General features: G+C 37.5%; 5 protein-coding genes across 5 annotated transcripts; 2 read left to right on the forward strand and 3 right to left on the reverse strand.

Annotated features, from left to right (window-relative positions):
• Nucleotides 1-261: 261 nt before the first annotated feature.
• Nucleotides 262-2067, forward strand: LOC137711386 (transcription factor MYB62-like). The gene is made up of 3 exons (XM_068450622.1): nucleotides 262-692; nucleotides 810-939; nucleotides 1158-2067. The coding sequence occupies exons 1-3, from the start codon at nucleotides 524-526 to the stop codon at nucleotides 1747-1749; spliced, it is 891 nt and encodes a 296-aa protein (XP_068306723.1). The 5' UTR covers nucleotides 262-523; the 3' UTR covers nucleotides 1750-2067.
• Nucleotides 2068-4865: 2798 nt separating this feature from the next.
• Nucleotides 4866-6900, forward strand: LOC137709901 (small ribosomal subunit protein eS7-like). Its single transcript, XM_068448882.1, has 6 exons — nucleotides 4866-5002; nucleotides 5512-5601; nucleotides 5687-5760; nucleotides 5839-5962; nucleotides 6307-6489; nucleotides 6591-6900. Exons 2-6 carry the CDS (start codon nucleotides 5527-5529, stop codon nucleotides 6708-6710), a joined length of 576 nt encoding a protein of 191 aa, XP_068304983.1. The 5' UTR covers nucleotides 4866-5002; nucleotides 5512-5526; the 3' UTR covers nucleotides 6711-6900.
• Nucleotides 6901-7358: 458 nt separating this feature from the next.
• On the reverse strand, nucleotides 7359-10152 carry LOC137711452 (uncharacterized). The gene is made up of 10 exons (XM_068450695.1): nucleotides 9846-10152; nucleotides 9243-9338; nucleotides 8835-8919; nucleotides 8554-8675; nucleotides 8362-8386; nucleotides 8192-8275; nucleotides 8070-8099; nucleotides 7874-7976; nucleotides 7707-7772; nucleotides 7359-7598 (listed from the first exon to the last, which is right to left on the reverse strand). The coding sequence occupies exons 1-9, from the start codon at nucleotides 9936-9938 to the stop codon at nucleotides 7709-7711; spliced, it is 702 nt and encodes a 233-aa protein (XP_068306796.1). The 5' UTR covers nucleotides 9939-10152; the 3' UTR covers nucleotides 7359-7598; nucleotides 7707-7708.
• A 1172-nt stretch (nucleotides 10153-11324) lies between these two features.
• Nucleotides 11325-13493, reverse strand: LOC137709775 (uncharacterized). The gene is made up of 10 exons (XM_068448759.1): nucleotides 13292-13493; nucleotides 12982-13129; nucleotides 12734-12829; nucleotides 12563-12647; nucleotides 12337-12458; nucleotides 12213-12237; nucleotides 12025-12108; nucleotides 11899-11928; nucleotides 11705-11807; nucleotides 11325-11623 (listed from the first exon to the last, which is right to left on the reverse strand). Exons 2-10 carry the CDS (start codon nucleotides 13099-13101, stop codon nucleotides 11551-11553), a joined length of 738 nt encoding a protein of 245 aa, XP_068304860.1. The 5' UTR covers nucleotides 13102-13129; nucleotides 13292-13493; the 3' UTR covers nucleotides 11325-11550.
• A 428-nt stretch (nucleotides 13494-13921) lies between these two features.
• On the reverse strand, nucleotides 13922-16084 carry LOC137710413 (cysteine-rich receptor-like protein kinase 43). The gene is made up of 5 exons (XM_068449423.1): nucleotides 15905-16084; nucleotides 15223-15433; nucleotides 14886-15123; nucleotides 14613-14763; nucleotides 13922-14269 (listed from the first exon to the last, which is right to left on the reverse strand). Exons 1-5 carry the CDS (start codon nucleotides 16082-16084, stop codon nucleotides 13922-13924), a joined length of 1128 nt encoding a protein of 375 aa, XP_068305524.1.
• Nucleotides 16085-18978: the final 2894 nt, after the last annotated feature.

Raw genomic sequence — 18978 nt, forward strand, 5'->3', positions numbered from 1 at the left:
AAATAGTTGGATCCTGGTAGAGAAAACATTTGTACATAGAGTTACAAACACTGAGTAAAGACAAAATTTTGTTTCAAGGACATTGCAAATCCGTAAGGCTCTATCTGCAAAATTCCCTTAGGTCATTACATTTTTATAATTTTGTTTTATGTGATTATATATCATATATATTTGTATAATTTTATTATAGTAGAATTTATATTCAATAAAATTAATCTTACTGGTTGTTATTCCCGCCAATATTTACTTCCAGTGATTGTCGTTTTGCTTCTCCTTTTTCTTTTCCTACATAAACCATAAACTAATGGAAGCTCAATGGAAGCTACATGCATGTAGAATCTGCAACTCTACTAGTCTTCTTCTTTGAAGTTTCTGGCTTTGCCCTTAGAAATTCTCAAGGAGAAAAAGGGTTTTGGTTTACTATATATACTTATATATGTGTGTGTGTGTGTTTACATGTTGCATATAAATTTCTAGTCTGGCTTTGTTTTAACTCCTCAAAAGCTTGCCCTTGTTTCTATGAATGAGAGCTGGTATGTCCACTAATACCAAAACCCTAAGTAGCAATTGTTCCGGCGAAGACAACAGTGAGCTTAGGAGAGGGCCATGGACTCTTGAAGAAGACCGTCTTCTTATTCAGTACATAGAGCGCCATGGCGAAGGCCAGTGGAACTTGCTTGCCAAACGTTCAGGTAACCGTACGTAACCAATTTGCATGCTGGTGACTATGGCTACGAGTATTTTATGGTTTTATTTTTCCCTTCTTTTTTGGTTAATTATATTTCTTAATTTGTTGGTTAATTATACAGGATTAAGGAGAACTGGCAAAAGTTGCAGATTGAGATGGTTGAATTATCTGAAACCCGACGTTAAGCGAGGCAATCTTAGTCCTGAAGAACAGCTCTTGATTCTTGACCTCCACTCAAAAATGGGCAATAGGTGAGCTAGCTACCCCATTCAACACCCCAAATTCATTGCCGCTTTTAATTCGAGCGATGTTCTAATCTAATATAAACAAACGCGGAGAGGCAGTCAGTTTCTTTACATCTTAAAGAAGCCTTTTTCATGCAGAGTTTATTAAAACTTACCATTTATAGTGTGGTGCTTTTTGGTCTTAAATTATAGAAAAATAGTTATATTTCCTTTTGTGATCGCAGGTGGTCGAAAATCGCGCAGTATTTACCGGGAAGAACAGACAATGAAATCAAGAACTATTGGAGAACAAGGATGCACAAACAAGCCCGGCATCTCAACATCGACATGAAAAGCAGAGAGTTTCAAAATATGATAAGGTGCTTTTGGATGCCTAGGTTGAAGCAGAAGATAGGAGGAGAAACATTGATTTCTTCAGCTGTGTTAAACCAAAATCCTACGATTTCGCAGCCTCTCGAAAACAACACTGTCCAACATCTAACGGCAACAGTATCCCAGCCACCACAAATCCTAGTGCTGGAAGAAATTAATATGAGTGGAACAATGTACAATTTGGATGTCGAAAAGCAAAACACAGAGGCAGATTACTGCACAAGTTCATGCATTTTCCCTTCAGAACCAGTGGACATGTCGAAGACTGCGCAATTTCCGGAATGCCCTCCTTTCTATTGTGGTGACAACAGTGGCAACGACATGGAATCCTTCAAACTGCAGGAATCTGTGTCAGCAGACTCAGCACCAAATTTCCCTGGAAATTCCTCCGGCGATTGCTACGTGGCAGAAAACAACTGGTTTGACAGTGATTTTTTCATGTAGCATGTGGAACATGGATGAAATGTGGCCAAATAGGAAGTTGTGACTCACACAAATTAGTTTATAGATCATTTCATCAAGTGTTAAGCAGCTAATTTTCTACCCAACACACAAAATTGTACAAATACTGTTAGTACTGAAAATGGTATGGTTATGAGACAAGCACTAAGGCTCCGAGTTCACTTTGTCTTCGAGTGCAGTTTCATATATTGTTACAGCTTCAACCTACTTGGTTCTTGTATAAAAATAAAATAAAATATATCTGCCGCTGGCCCGTCTTTGGCGTTGGGTTTGGGGCCGACGACAATCTTTTTGAAATCATTCTTGGTCTCTTTCCTCTCAATTCCCGTTTACTTTATTTGGTGTTGAATTTTCGTCCTGAAATGTTGTAGTTGTCGTGATAGCCATCACATTTTGGCCCACACAAGACAATTAACACAAGACTTTGGGTCCAGTTATCACCTTCAATATTAGGTTGAAGCTGGGAAAGATATCAAATTGCATCAGGCTTGGTTTAGCCATAATGACAATTTAGGTTTAGTCGATGCAGCGATATGGCTTTCCTATGTCCGGAGATTATAAAGCGGTGACATAATTTTATCTTTTTATTTTAGTTATGTTTAATAATTTCCAAGAATGGTTTTGGAGTTTGGTTTGATTTCTTTCTTTAGGAGTGTGTGCTTGTTTGATTGCTCTCTACAGAAGAGTTGCTTGATTTTCCTTTTCGTTTTAGTGTGCAACCTCTTTTGGATCCAAGTGTTAAGGATGAATCTGTTTGATTTGCTGGATCTATTTCACTTGTATTCTGGGATCATGGCGGTGAATAGGTGGTGATCCACCTATGGCCATTGTACACTGTCTCAATATATGATTTGAGATTTTGTTCTCACATGGTCTCCGTGTAACACGAAATTTAACGGTTTTGTTGATCTATATAAATTTTGTGGTTCCTAATGTGCTCAAACAAATGCTTCATGTTACATCCCACATCGGCCACACGAGGGTCGAGTCCTGGCCTTATATGTCCATGCCTGGCTCCTTAACTTCGAAGAGGCCTTTTGTGGGCGCCCAGTAGGGGTGTGGCAGGCGCTGGGCTACGGCCCAAGTACCGGCCCACAGAAGCAAAGCCGTGCGGTAGCCCCCTTTCGGGCGGGGAATGCCAAAGCGGACAATATCTTCGGAGTTGAAGGGTCGGGATGTGACAATTTGGTATCAGAGCCGGACTCGTGCTGGTTCGATGTGCCGACGAGGACGTCGGGCACCCCTACGGGGGGGGGAGGATGTTACATCCCACATCGGCCACACGAGGGTCGAGTCCTGGCCTTATATGTCCATGCCTGGCTCCTTAACTTCGAAGAGGCCTTTTGTGGGCGCCCAGTAGGGGTGTGGCAGGCGCTGGGCTACGGCCCAAGTACCGGCCCACAGAAGCAAAGCCGTGCGGTAGCCCCCTTTCGGGCGGGGAATGCCAAAGCGGACAATATCTTCGGAGTTGAAGGGTCGGGATGTGACACTTCAAGTCTACCCATTACTTTGCGATAAGTAATGTTTATTGTAATATGTCTAGATCTAGTTTGCAAGTACCCTTTTAAAGCCGAGTTCTTCATGATATATTTTTATAATGTCATTTTATCAATAAATAAAATATAGCACTCTTTCTTAAAAAAAAAAAGAGTTTTAACGAAAAGTCCACGGTACTGTTCACTTTAACGAAAAACCACATTTTTACACTAAAAAATCAATCATAATACTATTCACTTTATCTTTATTTTATCCTTATCGTTAAAACTCAAAGTTTTCAAACTCTTTTTGTTAGTTTTCCTTAAAAAAAAACCTACATGGGTTTATAAATGCAAAAGCAGCCAGGCTTCAAATTTTCTTCCTCAACCAATTAATGGGACGGTGGAGAAATCGTGACTAAATTAGTCAATTTGAGGAAGCAATATCTTCTTGCAGCAATGCTTTGATTTAAGACTTGCAAGTCAAGTGGGTCAAAGAGACCACCAACCATGAAGCACTAGAAAAATAATGCAACTGAGGAAAAAAAAAAAAGTTGCAACCTATATTAAAAGGGAAAGGAACTTTTCTACGATTGAGATGACATTGTGACGGTAGTCTATAATAATAATACCGAATAATTAAAAACACATGTCAGTGCATGATTGACTCGAAATACTTCCACATATTATAGCACAGAACATGCTAATATTTGGTCTTCCCCTCTCACCATTGATTATAGTTAATACAAAATGGAAGGGGATCCTTTCCGGATCCCTTCCACCTAGTTCTCCTCATCAAACAATCGGGACCCTTAAAATTTAATCAAACGGTTAAAGTTATTATAACTTTTAAAGTGGGCTCGTATTTTTAGCCGTTTAATCAAATTTCGAAGGTCCAAATTGTTTGATGAGGAGGATTAGGTGGAAAGGATCCAGATATGATCCCTTCTAACACAAAACTATGACAAGTCTTCTTATTGATTAACGTATAGATAGTGTAATTGGTTTATTAGTAGAATATATATATATTTTTTAATTCAACAAATTTGAAAAAGACTACTAGGCATGACAATTTCCATGATCACCAACTGGAAAGTTAGTCAGAATATATATATTTTTTTTAATTCAACAAATTGGAAAAAGACTACTAGGCATGACAATTTCCATGATCACCAACTGGAAAGTTAGTCAGAATAGAACTTCCAAAAATTATGTTGACTCTTCTCCTCTTAAAATGTTCGTCCAATTATTAAGTTCAGACTTTTTTTTTATCAAATTGAGTGTTGTTTTTGTGCAATTTGTACAATATAAGCTTTTACAACGACAGAAAAAAAAAATATTTGAATTTGATGCAGATCAAGTACCAAATAATTTTTCTTATATGTCCCTAAAACTTGATCTTGTGCATTGGAAGTGATGAACAAAAATTGTGAGAACGCTAACGGTTGGGGGAGAATTAGAAATATTAAAGTTTAGGGCCTCAAAACAAAATGATAGTTCCGAGGGCCTTTTGTAAAAGCCCGTTGGGTTAAGTTTGTCGTTTGGATGTTGGGCTTTCAGCCCAATATTTTACTATATAGTACTCCAGGGCTATTCGTAACCGTTCATTTATACGATTCATCATCCAACCGTCCGTTCTATCTCGTTAAAGCATTTTTATTCGCCATCCTTAGGGTTTCTCTGAACCCGCCGAAGCCAGAGCTGTAGGGTTTTCTGTCACTCAAACGCAGTAGTCGCTCCGGCTCTCGATTCTCCTTGAGGTAGACCCTAAATCTCTAATCCCCATTTTATCTTCCTCAACTCGTTCTCTTACGTTCGATTCACTGCTCGACTGACTGTTTTGTGTGAGAAAGTTTGAGACTTTTAGCTGTAGTAAGTCTATGCATCTTAGATTTCTTATGCTGCTTGTATTTCACATGAAATCGAAGGGGTTTTAAGATGTTTACGTTGTCTCCAAGCATCAATTTTTGCAAAACTTAGCGACCCATTTGCTTATTTTCTCCATTTTTTTCCCTTCATTTGGATTGTGATTTGTTCGAATGCAGAAAGATTTGTATTTTGTAATGTGGGTTTTGAGTTTTGTTCAAAAATATGATCCCAACCCTTTATTCCATGTTTGTTTTAAATTTTCTCTGATTTATAAAACTCAAATGGCGTATGATGGATCGTAATATAATTCTTGTTTTCGTGCCGAATATCCAAAGTATATCAGTTTTTTCGTGTCTTTGTATGCATGAAATTTTGATTTTGGTTCATGCCTGTTGTGTAGTCAGTTTTTGCCAAGATGTATACTTCAAGGAAGAAGATTTCCAAGGATAACAATGCTGAGCCGACTGAATTTGAAGAGTCAGTTGCTCAAGTAAATGATGCAGCTGTTTACTGTGATTTTTAGTTACTTTGTTGTTGTAGTTTTGGGTTTTGATCACGCGTTCTTATCTGTGCAGGCAGTGTTTGATTTGGAAAACACAAATCAGGAGCTGAAGAGTGACCTGAAGGATCTATATATTAATTCAGCAATGTAAGCATTGTTTACGGAATTTGTGTGTATTATAAACTGTTGCCTATTGTATGAGTTGCATTCTTTTTTCTGCCGCAGTCAAGTTGATGTGTCTGGAAGCAAGAAGGCAGTTGTTATCCATGTGCCCTATAGGCTTAGGAAGGCGTACCGCAAGATTCACGTTCGCCTTGTGAGGGAACTCGAAAAGAAGTTCAGTGGAAAGGTGATTAGTAATTTATGATGTTCAGTTCTGTATTGTATGTGAACCCATAAATAATTGAGACTAGTCTATCATTGTGGTTATGTAGCATCCTCGTTTCTAGGCATTACCTCTTGCGCCTAACAGTTTGGAACAATTTATCTCTTTGTTGCTCTTTTTATCTGCTCAGCTAGTTTTTCATCTTGGTTTCTTGTCTCTCTAGCGGGTGACCTAGTTTCGAAATTTAGTTGTCTTATTACATTATTTATCTATAAATAAGTGATTCTTATATGCATATCTATATCTATATGCAAAATTTCATTTTTGTTGGTAACCTCGTAGTGGCCTTCTGGTTTTTCATTTGGTAGGATGTGATCCTGATTGCCACACGTAGGATTGTGAGGCCTCCAAAGAAAGGGTCAGCTGCTCAACGCCCCCGCACTCGTACACTAACTGCTGTGCACGAGGCAATGTTGGAGGATGTTGTGTTGCCTGCTGAGATTACTGGAAAGCGCATAAGATACCGTCTTGATGGATCCAAGATAATGAAGGTAAACTAGCAAGGCTTGGATGAAATAGTAAATTAAGTTGGATAGACATTCTAATAGAAAAACTAGAATATTGAAGTCTCCTTTATCCTAATGTTGGGCAGGTGTTCTTGGACCCCAAGGAACGTAACAACACCGAATACAAGCTGGAGAGCTTCTCTGCTGTTTACCGGAAGCTTTCGGGAAAAGATGTTGTGTTCGAGTACCCAATCACCGAAGCATAGAATTATTTGGTTTACCTTAAGAACTGCAGTTGCAGGCAGACGATTTAAAATTTTGATGTTGAAGACCTGGTTTTAGGATAGCCTTTGAAGGATTTCGTTCTCTACATTACTAGCTCGTATTTTTGTTGATGTGATATGGTTTAATGTCGGATTTTTATTCTGTTCTTTGAATCGAAGGGTTTTCAATCAAGTGTTTCGACTCTTCAAATTTCATGCATGGTTTTCGACATCACTTGTTTCGTGACAAACTATTTTCCATTTTGCATAATTAGTATTTTTTTAATTTGGTTGCTGAAATGATTAGTTTTCAACTAGTCCTTGATATTCCTTCACTTCGTGGGAAAAGGATATCGGAGATCCTGTGATCATGACCGTTCATTGTGATCGTTCATTGTATGTATTGTGCGGTTAGTTTTCGTTAAGTAGTATTTATATTTAATTTTAAATTTTAAATAATTTTTGATCGTACGATATACGATAATTGTACGATGACAGTTACGATCATAAGATCTCCAACATCCTTTTTCCCACTTTGTGATCAAGGTCCTTGAGTCGGGGAATTTGATAATGTTAATCAATATGTTGTCAATGTTTGATTTTGCGTTTGTTAAATAATTGATAAGTGAGATCCTTATTTAGAAAATTCCAAACAGATCCGTGGTTAATAGACTTGTAGCAAACAAAATTCATTGGGATAAATCGTCTCTGAGACATTCAAAGCGTTTGAAAGAATGAATCTATAGAAGCTTAAGAATGACGAAAAAAAATCTGCTTGACAGTATTTAGATGGTGCTCGTGGGCGGTGGCGGCCACGGACCATTGCCGGCCACGGGATACGGTGCTGTTGGAACTTCGCAGCAGCCAAATAATTTTACCGGATTTGGTAACCTGCACTTCGCAGCAGACATTTACACGATAAACCTGTTCTATGTAAGTATTTCTCGTGATTAAACAAATAGGTGATAAGAATAACAACTTTTCGAACCAAAAACTTGCCTCTAAGACAAAATCACAAGACCAAGGTACATGGCTCCGCAAAGAAACCCGAAAGATATAAACCCCCTACAAAGAAAACTCTTTGGAGTTAGAAAAAACAGCTGAAGTAGGGCACAAGAGCATGCCTTGCACTCGGGCGGAATTCTTATTAACGATAAGAAGCTCACCAGATGACACCCCATCCACAACCAGTGCAGCAAGGACACTCTTCTGCAAATTTCTCGGCGTCACTAGAACGAACTCTACGGGATATAAGATCGTCATAGATATCTGCATTGTTACAATTAGACATTAAACGGAGTTGACCAATGCAACAATTGACAGGTTAACTTGAGGATCAAATATTTTGTTTCTTCCCCATACCATAGACTGAAAACAAGCTGTTCATTACACCTGCATTAGACAAAATAGAACCGGCAGCGATTAGTTATTCCCGTAGTTTTGGAAGATGACCAAAAGAAAGGAACTAGAAGAGATTCAATTACCAATAAATAGAATAATGTACCGAAGCACACGAACTGTTGTTGTTTCTTGCAGAACCCAAATTACGCCGAGAAAAACAATGAATCCTGGCGGTGTAAACATGAGAGACAAACGTCATATTGCAACCTTTGCCAGTCATAGGAAGATATACCACTGCAACAAGAATACATACCTATACAGAGTCCTCGAAGCATCCACTGCACATCATCAAGCAGAACAAACACAACAGGATAAAGATGAAATCTAATGTTAGGCAAACATGTCGTCTATTTGACAAACTTATGCATTCAGCATCGATGAAATCCAACGTTAAACTGTTACATATCCTGACGCTTCAAGTAAAAGCATGTCTATTAGCACTTACATTTTTAGCTATGCACAGTACAATCAGTAGAGCAGCAATAAAACACCCAGCAGCTATTCGAGCAGTAAGGAGATTTGTGGATGCAAGAATCAAGAGCATCCCCCAAAAGGACGAACCAAGATCTGGTGCGCAACATAAACGGAAAAATGAGAAGGATAACAATTGCATCAGCCTGAGAAACAAACCATATATGACCCGAAATGTCCAAATGGTAAGTATAAAATATCATGCATTTGAAAACAGTTCCCAACGGAGAAGAGGTCAAAGATAAAAGGAATTACATCCAGCGGGCAAAATCAACCAGTATACACCACCCCGGGTTTGTGTGGTTCCGCCCTCATCTGCATGAACTTGAATCCCTTCCACCTGCAAACTAATCTGTATCATTACCTGCCTCTAAACATAGCCAATTACGAAGACATTCTACGCGTTTTCATTAGGACATCTCAGCAAGGCAGACTTTCCAATGTCTAATTTCATCAAACGAATACAACGAAGTGCATACAGAACATATACGAAAGAGCGTTATTACTGGAAGCAAGTGGCATTTCTCCTGACCTGAAGTATCAGTCACTAACAAATACACAATTGATTCAACAAAACTAGAGGCAGGCAGGCAGGCAGGCATTCTGTTCCAGTTTATCAACGTAAATTTTTTGATGAAAATATGGAAGAGGAGGGGTTCTTACATGACCACATGTAAGCTTACAAGCAATAGCATGGCTCGCCTCGTGAAGAAACACAGTGACAAGCTTGAACGGTCTCAGAAGTACTGTCCTCCAAAGCTACAAGGAATGAAGAACGATTCACCATTCATGAATTGTAAACGGTACACCATATTTACAAGATACAACAAAAAAACAAGTTGAATAATTGCATTTCTCCTTGAAACTAATTTGGGAAATGAGCTAAAATTATCAGAAATCAAATCCCAGATGAACTGATCAAAATTAAATATCGACGTGGAAATCAAACGATCGTTTCAGCAATTGGGGATTGAAAAATGACCAATTCGGCCAATTTAACTTTAACTTAAGCACCGGCAAAGATCCCAAGCCCCAAAATTTGTTAAGAGCAGAAAACAAATCAACAGGGAATCAAACTGCTCTTCATTCCACAGCTGAAGAACAAATTTTATGAACCAAAGAATCAATCCAATTCTCCAACTTGTCGAAAAACAAATCTTTACCCAGATCAAAGCGACACTCCAACTTCTCAAATATAATATCAAAAGCCATGGAAAACACTGGCCAGAACCAATGTAAGTTAGAGAGAGAGAGAGAGAGTTTTACAGCAAGTATGACGACAGTGCAGACAGCAACGGTGATGAGGAAGACGACTTGCTCGTGGTTGCAGCAGTTTGTGAGTTCCCAATTAGGCCTCATCTCTGAACCCAAATTTAGAGAGAGAAAGTTGGTGTCCCTCTCTCTCCCCCCGATCAAAGAGAGCGTATAAAGATTGAATTTTTTTTATTTGAAGTGAGAGTGAGGAGAGTGCAGAACAAATTTTGAAGACGGGCAAAAACAAAAGAGAAGAAGTTTTGAAAAAGTTTGAATCTTTGGTGACCAATCAGGAGACTAGAACATGTCCGGAAAGTAGTAAAATTCCCATGACTTTTGTCTCGCCAGGTGCACTGTTTCTAACGCTACTTCCAGATCCAACCCATTTCAAAATCTTCGAGTTAAAGTCTTTTTTTCTTTTGGTATATTTGGGAATATACAACGGAACGAGAATCCTTCCAGAATCCTTTAATTATGTTTATTCATCTTATATTGTGCAGTTAGAAATTATTTTATAATTTTTATTTAAAATTAAACACAAATAGTACTTGCCAAAAATTGATCTCACAATTTATAATAAACCGATACAATTAAAAAATCATTTGAATCTTTACACAGAGAATCCGAAGAGGATCCTCACAAAGAGGATCCGGAAAGGATCCACGGGATATACATCGTATTGGTTCTTGAAAATTTGATTGATTTAATTTTACCTCCCCCAACTATCATGTGGGGCAATTTCCTACCCAAGCTATTTTTCAGTCAATTTACTTTTTTTAAGTTCAATTTTCGTTAAATGAGAGTTTAAACTACATTATTACTAATATATTATAAGGCTAATCTCGTTTTTTTCTCTTAGTATAGATAATATTATTTATTAAAAAAAGAAACAATGTAAAGGTGACAAATTGTAAATGTAAACACAAAAATTTCCTTTGATGTTTTTGATGAACTATTTATCTATACCAATCGAGATCTTATACATGCAATTATTTTTCACAAACTTCAACTTCTTGTTGAAGTACTGCTACTTAATATTACGGTCTAATAATATTTATTTTCACTTGTAAGTGAGAGGTCTTAGATTTGATTCTTTCCAAAGGCGAATTTGAACCACATTATTGCTAGCCCATTGTGAGGCTTATCCCACTTTCCCATAGTGTAGATAATATCGTTTGTTTAACAAACAAAAAAAAACTTCTTGTTGAGGTACTCGATGGCTTTCGTTGGATCTCATCGAACACAGAATTAATTAGCAATATGAAAAGTAAACAGACTTACTTATAAGCCTATGTAAGGTCATTCCCCCCATCAATATATGATTTATTCCCAACACCGACCACACAGTCAATGGAACATTACGACGACGACTCAGTGGCAGTCCTTAACGATAGTCAAGTAGATTAACCCACATCTCGTAAACATTTTTATTTGTATTTGTATAAGTATATATTATGAATTAATTAAACAAATTATATAGTATTGCCATGAGATTTAAGATTACAAAAATAGCTTTTGTATCACATGAAATGGAGGTAATGTACCTTCATCAATGGAAGAATACGAGAAAACGAATATCTAGAAAAATCCTCAACAAAACTACTCCCCCAGAAGCCTCCTCGGCGGTGTTTTCGTCCAGGTTTCCCTCGTCCGGCCAAATGAAACGCTTGAAAGCATGCGACGAACGGAGTTCATGTCAGGCCAATTTGCAATGCAGTCACAGACGTGGAGACAAGATCACAAGAGCAAGGTACACAGATCCACAGAGATATGTGAAAGATATGAACGCCCTACGCGCAAAGCTCTTCGTGGTTAGAAAACAATGAAAATGGATAACAAGAAAAGAACGGAGGGAAACCATAAAGGCTCACCAAATGACACCCCATCCACATCCAGTACAGCAGGGACACTCATCTGCAAATCTTTCAGCATCACTCGTATTAATTCTCCGCGATATAAGATCATCGTATATATCTGCATTGACCGTTACATGTATACGTTACAAGGTATCTATGAGTACAAAAACATGCAGTTAAAATGACGATCAAATAGTATCGCTTCTTACCATACACCGAAAACAAGCTGTTCATCACACCTATCATTAGATAAAATAAAGCGTCAGACGAAATGAAGAATATATAAGCTACTTTCTCAAGAAATAGTTGAACGAAAATAGCGGAGATGCAATTACCGGTGAACAGAATCACTTCCCTAAGCATATGAACCGGCGTTGCTTCTTGCAGATACCAAATTGCAGCAAATAAAACAATGAATCCTGGTAGTTCAACACCGTAAAACATAAACAAAACCCCAAACGTCAAATTGCATCGTGTGCTAGTAGTAACAGGACGATGTTTTGATGAAATACGGAATCCATACCGATGCAAAGTCCTCGAAGCGTCCACTTGTACGATGTCAAGAAGTACAAACACAACAGAAGTTTTTAGTTAGCAAGTTTTACTTCCTTAGAAATCAAGTAAAAGATGGGTTTGCTATGACTTACATTTTTAGCTAAAAAGAATACAATAATTAGGGCAACGATGAAACAGCCAGCAGCGATTTGTGTAGTGAGATGCTTCGTAGATGCAAGAATCAATATCATCCCCCAAAACGATGAACCAAGATCTGGCGTGCCACAAAATCGAAGGATGATAAATGTAACAATTAAATCAGATGCAATGTGCATGTTAATTGAACATAAAATATGGCCAAGGATAAAACGAAATTACATCCGGCTGGCAAAATTATCCAGGATATGCCGCCACGGGTTTGTGTGACTCCACCTTCATCTGCCTGAACTTTAATCCCTTCCACCTGCAGACTAATCTTATCATTACCCATCTCAAACTAAACGCGACCATTCTTAAAAATTTAGATAAAAGTGAGAAAGAATTTCTTACCTTACCACATGTAAGCAGACAAGCGATTGCATGGCTCACCTCGTGAAGGAACACGGTTATAAGCTTGAAAGGTGTCATCAGCACTGTCCTCCACAGCTACAAGAATTGACGAAACAAGTTGACACAAAAACATTAGCGGATTCTTTACATGTTTAAAAATTAAAACAAATTTGATTAATTAGATATATCCAAGTACCAAAATTTTGCTAGGAGCTAAAGATCGTGAGAGAGAGAGAGAGAGGGGTTACCACAAGTATAACAACAGTGCAGACAGCAACGGAGATGAGGAAGATTACTTGGTCGTGGTTGCAGCATTTTCTGAGTTGCCAATTTGGCCTCCATTTCATGAAATTCAAATTCAACTCCATCTCTTCTCCTTTTTTAGGAAACCAAATACTGCAAGAAATTTTCATGTGGCATTGGCGTTGCCCCATAGCAATATGAATAATGAATATACAAGAAATTTAGACAGGAAATACATGAAAGTATTTGAATTGCAGATAAAACTCGTCTTCATATACAATTCAAGAAATTTGTAAATGTAACACAATGTGGGACCTGCAAGTTGAATTCGAGGTTAGCTTTTGCGCGAAGCTAACAGCGCAACAGATTGGTTTCCCCACAAGCCGGAAAGAAGGTGAGCTATGAAGGTCAAGGTTCTTCAAGACCTGCCCTATGTGCTTCCGATTCTGAATGAAGACGGCCTTCCAGGCCCCCTGGTGATGAACCGAGGGAGCGCAGGGCTTCTGGGATTTGTTAATTGAAAATGTTGTTCTCTGTAATTCATGATTTCTGTCTATTTTGATTTGTATAAGGTTTGAGGTTTTTCTTTCTTGTACGTGGTTGGTGTAAAACACAGGTTTGTGTTGTTGCCTAAAACAGAGGTTTCACTTTCACCTTAAAATAGTAAATCTTTTGACATTTGGATAATCAAAGAGTTAAACAAATTAAATTCATGACTAAAATTAATTACTTTATGTAGAATTACAATTGGATTGATTTCAATAGATAACACAAGGTACAAACATATACTAGTCAAGTGACTTGGTGTACAAGTAAACCTAATCCCACAAGAATTTACGTAACGTAGCCCAACAGAATCCTAAACCGATTCTCCTACACTATCACTTTACATCACAAAAATGGAGCTCACAACACAATTGAATTACAAATGAAGGTTATTATTAATCATCTACCTTCGTCGATAGAAGAATGAGACATCGTGTTTCTAGAATGTTCCTCAACAAAACTGCTCCCGCGACTACTGGCATTAGTAACGTTGGTAAAAGCGGAGGTAGGGCTGGTTGTCCAACGTGCTCTACGGCCCTGAATTCCAGGTTTACCTGGACTCGGCAAAGTAAATGAATCGCTCGAAAACATGAGATAGATGGATTTCATGTCTGGCCTTTCTGCAACACTTGCTTGACAACATAGAAGTCCTAGCTGAATGCACATTGCTACCTCGACGGGATTGCACCTGGCCAGGTTTGGGTCAACCAGGTTTAATGCTTTCCCTCCTTGATGCAGCATCCATGTCTGCGGAAGAGAGCGTAGGAAAGTGAGGGTTATATGAATTGACTGAGCACATATTTCAACAGAAAAAAAAAAAAAAAATTGCATGAGCATTGGACGATAACACCTGTAATGATTACTTAGGTTAGAGTTCGTTAAGAAGTATTCCTATTAGATAAACTGCGCTATACATTACACGCTAACTAAGAATCCACAGGATCATTCGATAACAAGAATCAGTTTCGGTATTCCCTAAATTTGCAGGGGTATCAAGTATAGTTAGTAACTTAGTCACACTATCGAGGGATCATATTTTGATTTGTGGTTTGCATAATTTGCAACAAAACTTTCCACATAAGTAACATACATAGCTCAAGAGGTCGGCCTTTTCTCTTTCGAGCTGCCCATCGTGGTTCTTTCTCCCACTGATGATCTCTAACACCAAGACTCTGTAACTGAAAACATCCGTCTTCACTGATAAATATCCATGCGTTGCATATTCAGGAGCCATATAACCACTGCATTCAACAAAAGAATTCACTCAATTCCGTTTTTCATTGCTCTTGGACGAGTGGGATGAAATGGTAAAAACTTTGTATGGCATAAGGGGTAAAAGAAGTGAAGAAAAGAGACTACTCACTGAGTGCCAGAAATCCGAAATGTATTGATATGAGTGTCCTCCCCAGGAAAGAGTCTTGCTAAGCCAAAATCCGAGATTTTCGGGTTCAGCTTCTCATCTAGTAATATATTACTAGCTTTGATGTCCCTGTGAATGATTCTTTCCGGGGCCTCTTCATGAAGGTAGAGAAGACCTCTTGCCACGCCCATAATCACCTGAAACCTTGTCGTCCAATCCAAGCTTCCAGATTTCTGTTTATCTGAAAGTTTCGGGTTTAACCAAATGAAGTAATCCATTCAAATTCACTCTGATACCGAGATGAACACATATAAATTCAAAGTAGGGAAGAGCAACAAACCGAAAAGAAAGTAATCGAGGCTTTTGTTTGGGAGATACTCGTAAACCAACATCTTCTCAGGCCCTTCTACACAACATCCCAATAACGTGATCAAATTCTTGTGTTGAACTCTCAGTAACAGTTTCACCTCGTTGGTGAATTCTCTAGCTCCCTGCCGGGAACCTAACGAAGGCTTCTTTACAGCTATTTCTTGACAATTTGGCATCAAGCCCTGCATAGTCCATACAAGGAAGATAAATACTCAACAATCCGAAGAAAATAGAAATGAGTGGTATTTTAAAGATCACAACTTTTTTTTAGGACGATATTCAATTTAATCTAATATAAACTACGGGAGATGATTCAAATTATGTGCATAGGGGAGCGCATCCACTTCCAATGTTAGTACGCTCATGTCTGCGTTAAGCTCCACTTACATCTAAACTACGGGTAGGTTTACTTCTCAACTCTTATACATTACAGCAAACATGAGCTTAGCAAAGCTTGCTCGAGCAGTGTGGTACCCTTTGCACTAAAGTTCGAATTCTCTATCCTATAGTTAATTTAGTATAAACTATGACTTGTATTGGAAAAAAAAAATACTCATACACTTAGCAATCTACCATTTGAAGAAAAGATGTGATTTACTTAAACTTCCAGGATTGGCCCTGATGAAGCTAGCGATTTACGAGTCCGTACGTACCTTGTAAACGGGGCCGAATCCTCCGTGGCCGAGTTTGTTGAGCTCGGAGAAGAAACTGGTGGCGATTTGCAGCGCCTGGAGGTCGAAGAAGAGGTTGAACGAGTCAATTCCGTCTGCGGCATCGTCGGAGCCGGCTCTCAGCCCCTCTAGGCAGACGCAGAAACTGGAGCAAAGTCCCATGAACGCATAAATTTGGAGCCAAGGAAGTTGTTGGCGCTTAGTTTTAGTTTAAAACAGCTGCCTAGGGATATAAAACAAAATGTCTTACAAATACCAACTCAAACTACTTGTAAAATACAAGGTCTTAGCTAGAAGAAGTACGCTGATGATGTGGAACTCGATAAAAAAAATAATTACTTGAGACAGAACTTAGATATAAAAAAAACAGCGTCACGGATGCTTAAAATTCAACATAAACAAACATTTGAATTAGCCTTCACCACCCTCGTCATCTTTGTAATAGTGAAACCAAGTAACGACATCGTCAAAGATAACTCCAAACTTAATTATGCTTGAAATTTCTCAATCCCTTCTCTCTCTTGTTTAGCCGGCCACCTTCTCTCCTTTGTCCCTTCTAAAAACGAAGTTTACAACAGTTCCTGTCGACCAAAACTTAATTTTTACAACAAACAACTAATTTTTCAAGAATTACTTGAATTATTAAGAGCCCGTTTGGTATTCGATTTGGATCCAATATTTTTAAAAACAAATGAACGGTTATGGTAAAAGTATTATGAATATTCTATGTATTTACTATAATAGATTGACTAAACGATCTTAGTTTTAATTTTTTTTTTGTAGAGATGATATTTATAGTGTGATTCATACTATAAACGGTTTTGATCATAAGCACAAAGTTCTGTGATTAAAATACCAAGAGTTTTGAGTAATAGTTTCTACTCATTTTTTAGTAGCCAAATATTTTTCAACACAAAAAATGACTTTTAAGACTTTTTATTTTTTTGGGATTCACCGCCCACTCCCTACCATTCTCTCTCTCTCTCTCTCACAAAAAGTGACTTTTAAGACTTTTTATTTTTTTGGGATTCACCACCCACTCTCTCTCTCTCTCTCTCTCTCTCTCTCTCTCTCTCTCTCTCTCTATTGCCTCTTCAATCTCTTCCCACTTGCATCCACCATAGTCACCACCTTAATCCTTTTTCCTCTGGCCGAGATAAATCGACAGTCATTGGTTTTGGGGGTCGTTGGATCTCAAATTTGAGATTGCCGACATGACCAGCCTTGGTCTGTAAAAGCGAGTTTGGAGGAAGGAGTCGATAAATAGCAAAAAGGGTCACCAGGGACGGCTGCGGTGGTTGGGAAATTGGTCTAGCCTGGGCGTTTGATTTTTTCCTATTTTGAAATAGTTTTGAGAAATGAGTCTGAATCCTCGTCGGATTCTCTTTGTGAGGATCCTTGGAATTCGTAAATCGTGTCATTTTATCGTACATCGTGCAGTCAGAAATCATTTTAAATATTTTTATTTAAAAATAAACATAAACAGTACTTGATAAAATCTGGCCGTATGATGTACGATGAGGATCCAGAGAGGATCTTGTTGGTTGAGAAGTTGCATGTTAAACAAGGTTTTGAATTTAAAATTTTTAAATCAAAACACATGTTTTCAGGAAAAAAAAAAAAACAAAATTTTGAGTTACGCCTCAAGTTGGATATCAAACAGACCCTAAATTTTTAACGCATTTCTAATAAAAATACTCTTACATTATGTTTGGACGAATAAATTTAAGATTATTAAAAAAATTTAAAATGACGAAAATTGAAATGATGAGATTTTATTTTCTAAAATTTGTGAATTTTCTTGTTTGGTTAACCTAAAAAATAATGGAATTGAATACAAAATTTGTTATTTTTAAACTATCAATCAAAGAAATAGTCTTTTCACTCTTTTTTTTTTTTGTTATTTTGATATTTGCAAAATTTTGTTCTGTCGAATTACGTTACTGTCCTTAATTTTTTTTTATTGTGATAGAAGACTAAATAGTCTTTTTACTCTCTTTTAATTGATAAAGAAAAGAGAGTTGTTATTCCCACCCCAATGTCTTATCTTCCCACCCACATTTTAATGAATTTTTTAATTACAAATTTGTCCATTTGTAAAATAACTAATAAGGACCTTAGTTATCCCTTTTACATTACTATTTTTTATTTTTATAAAAAAGAAAAAAGAAAAGTTTGAACGTGATAACTCTCACGCTATGTTTAGAAAATTTGTCTCCCTTAAACCCTAACTCATCCTTCTCATCTCCTTTCATTCAGAGAGCAAAATTATTCAGATAAAGCAAAAAAGAATGAACTTAGAAGATGACGTTTTTATGGAAGAAGTAGATGATTATGTTTCTGTTGAAGACATAAAAGATAATTTTATGTGGGTCATCTTGATTTGCCGACATCGTACAATTGAAGCATAGCTCTGTGACTTTTTATTTGAATTTGCATTAGATTAGGGTGCAATTTGATTTTTAATGAGAATTTCTGGAATTGAAGCATAGCTCTGCCGACATCGTTCATTAGGTAAGGGTAAATTTGTTGCATACTGCTGTAGTCGTGGTTGATTTAGAATTGAAAACCTAAACAGCGGTAAGCGTGGTTGATTTTTCATTAGCCCGTACTTACCACAAGCACCACCTCTCTCTCCCTTTAAGTTAGAATTGAAGCCGAATTAACCTTCAATTGTTGCATACTGCTGTCATACAATAAATTTGTTTTTTAATGTGTATATGACAATACAAAAAGGCATTGAGCTGTAATTGAAATAAAAAAAATATGGTTCTTTTATGACGTAAAAAGATCATCCTGTTCATACCAAGTGCAAATCGACTTTTAAAGACAAACATATTCCTAGACAAAGTAAACTGCTGAAAGAAGTTAAAACATGGGTTCAGACTTGAGTAAGCTTCTCCATTTTCAATCCTGACCAAACGTGTAGGCTGAAGATTAGAAGACCTCGGTTTATTTTATTTTTTATTTTTTTTTCTGGCTTTTACAAGAGAGTAATATTATTTGTTTATATTCTTTTCTTAAGAGAAATTTATCTCTAATTATATATAGGGTTA

Source organism: Pyrus communis, chromosome 12, assembly GCF_963583255.1.
Source record: "Pyrus communis chromosome 12, drPyrComm1.1, whole genome shotgun sequence".
NCBI lineage: Eukaryota > Viridiplantae > Streptophyta > Magnoliopsida > Rosales > Rosaceae > Pyrus > Pyrus communis.

Excerpts from the sequence above, each read along its gene's own strand:
- LOC137711386 (XM_068450622.1), top strand. The coding sequence starts at position 524 with ATGAGAGCTGGTATGTCCACTAATACCAAAACCCTAAGTAGCAATTGT. Across the intron at positions 693-809 it reads CTTGCTTGCCAAACGTTCAG|GATTAAGGAGAACTGGCAAA; the intron begins GTAACCGTACGT and ends TTAATTATACAG. Across the intron at positions 940-1,157 it reads CACTCAAAAATGGGCAATAG|GTGGTCGAAAATCGCGCAGT; the intron begins GTGAGCTAGCTA and ends TTGTGATCGCAG.
- LOC137709901 (XM_068448882.1), top strand. The coding sequence starts at position 5,527 with ATGTATACTTCAAGGAAGAAGATTTCCAAGGATAACAATGCTGAGCCG. Across the intron at positions 5,602-5,686 it reads TTGAAGAGTCAGTTGCTCAA|GCAGTGTTTGATTTGGAAAA; the intron begins GTAAATGATGCA and ends TTATCTGTGCAG. Across the intron at positions 5,761-5,838 it reads CTATATATTAATTCAGCAAT|TCAAGTTGATGTGTCTGGAA; the intron begins GTAAGCATTGTT and ends TTTCTGCCGCAG.
- LOC137711452 (XM_068450695.1), bottom strand. The coding sequence starts at position 9,938 with ATGAGGCCTAATTGGGAACTCACAAACTGCTGCAACCACGAGCAAGTC. Across the intron at positions 9,339-9,845 it reads GCACTGTCGTCATACTTGCT|CTTTGGAGGACAGTACTTCT; the intron begins GTAAAACTCTCT and ends CATTCCTTGTAG. Across the intron at positions 8,676-8,834 it reads GTTGATTTTGCCCGCTGGAT|ATCTTGGTTCGTCCTTTTGG; the intron begins GTAATTCCTTTT and ends GTTGCGCACCAG.
- LOC137709775 (XM_068448759.1), bottom strand. The coding sequence starts at position 13,101 with ATGGAGTTGAATTTGAATTTCATGAAATGGAGGCCAAATTGGCAACTC. Across the intron at positions 12,238-12,336 it reads TATTCTTTTTAGCTAAAAAT|TGGACGCTTCGAGGACTTTG; the intron begins GTAAGTCATAGC and ends ACATCGTACAAG. Across the intron at positions 11,808-11,898 it reads CAGCTTGTTTTCGGTGTATG|ATATATACGATGATCTTATA; the intron begins GTAAGAAGCGAT and ends CGGTCAATGCAG.
- LOC137710413 (XM_068449423.1), bottom strand. The coding sequence starts at position 16,084 with ATGGGACTTTGCTCCAGTTTCTGCGTCTGCCTAGAGGGGCTGAGAGCC. Across the intron at positions 15,434-15,904 it reads GATTCGGCCCCGTTTACAAG|GGCTTGATGCCAAATTGTCA; the intron begins GTACGTACGGAC and ends TGGACTATGCAG. Across the intron at positions 15,124-15,222 it reads CCTCGATTACTTTCTTTTCG|ATAAACAGAAATCTGGAAGC; the intron begins GTTTGTTGCTCT and ends CGAAACTTTCAG.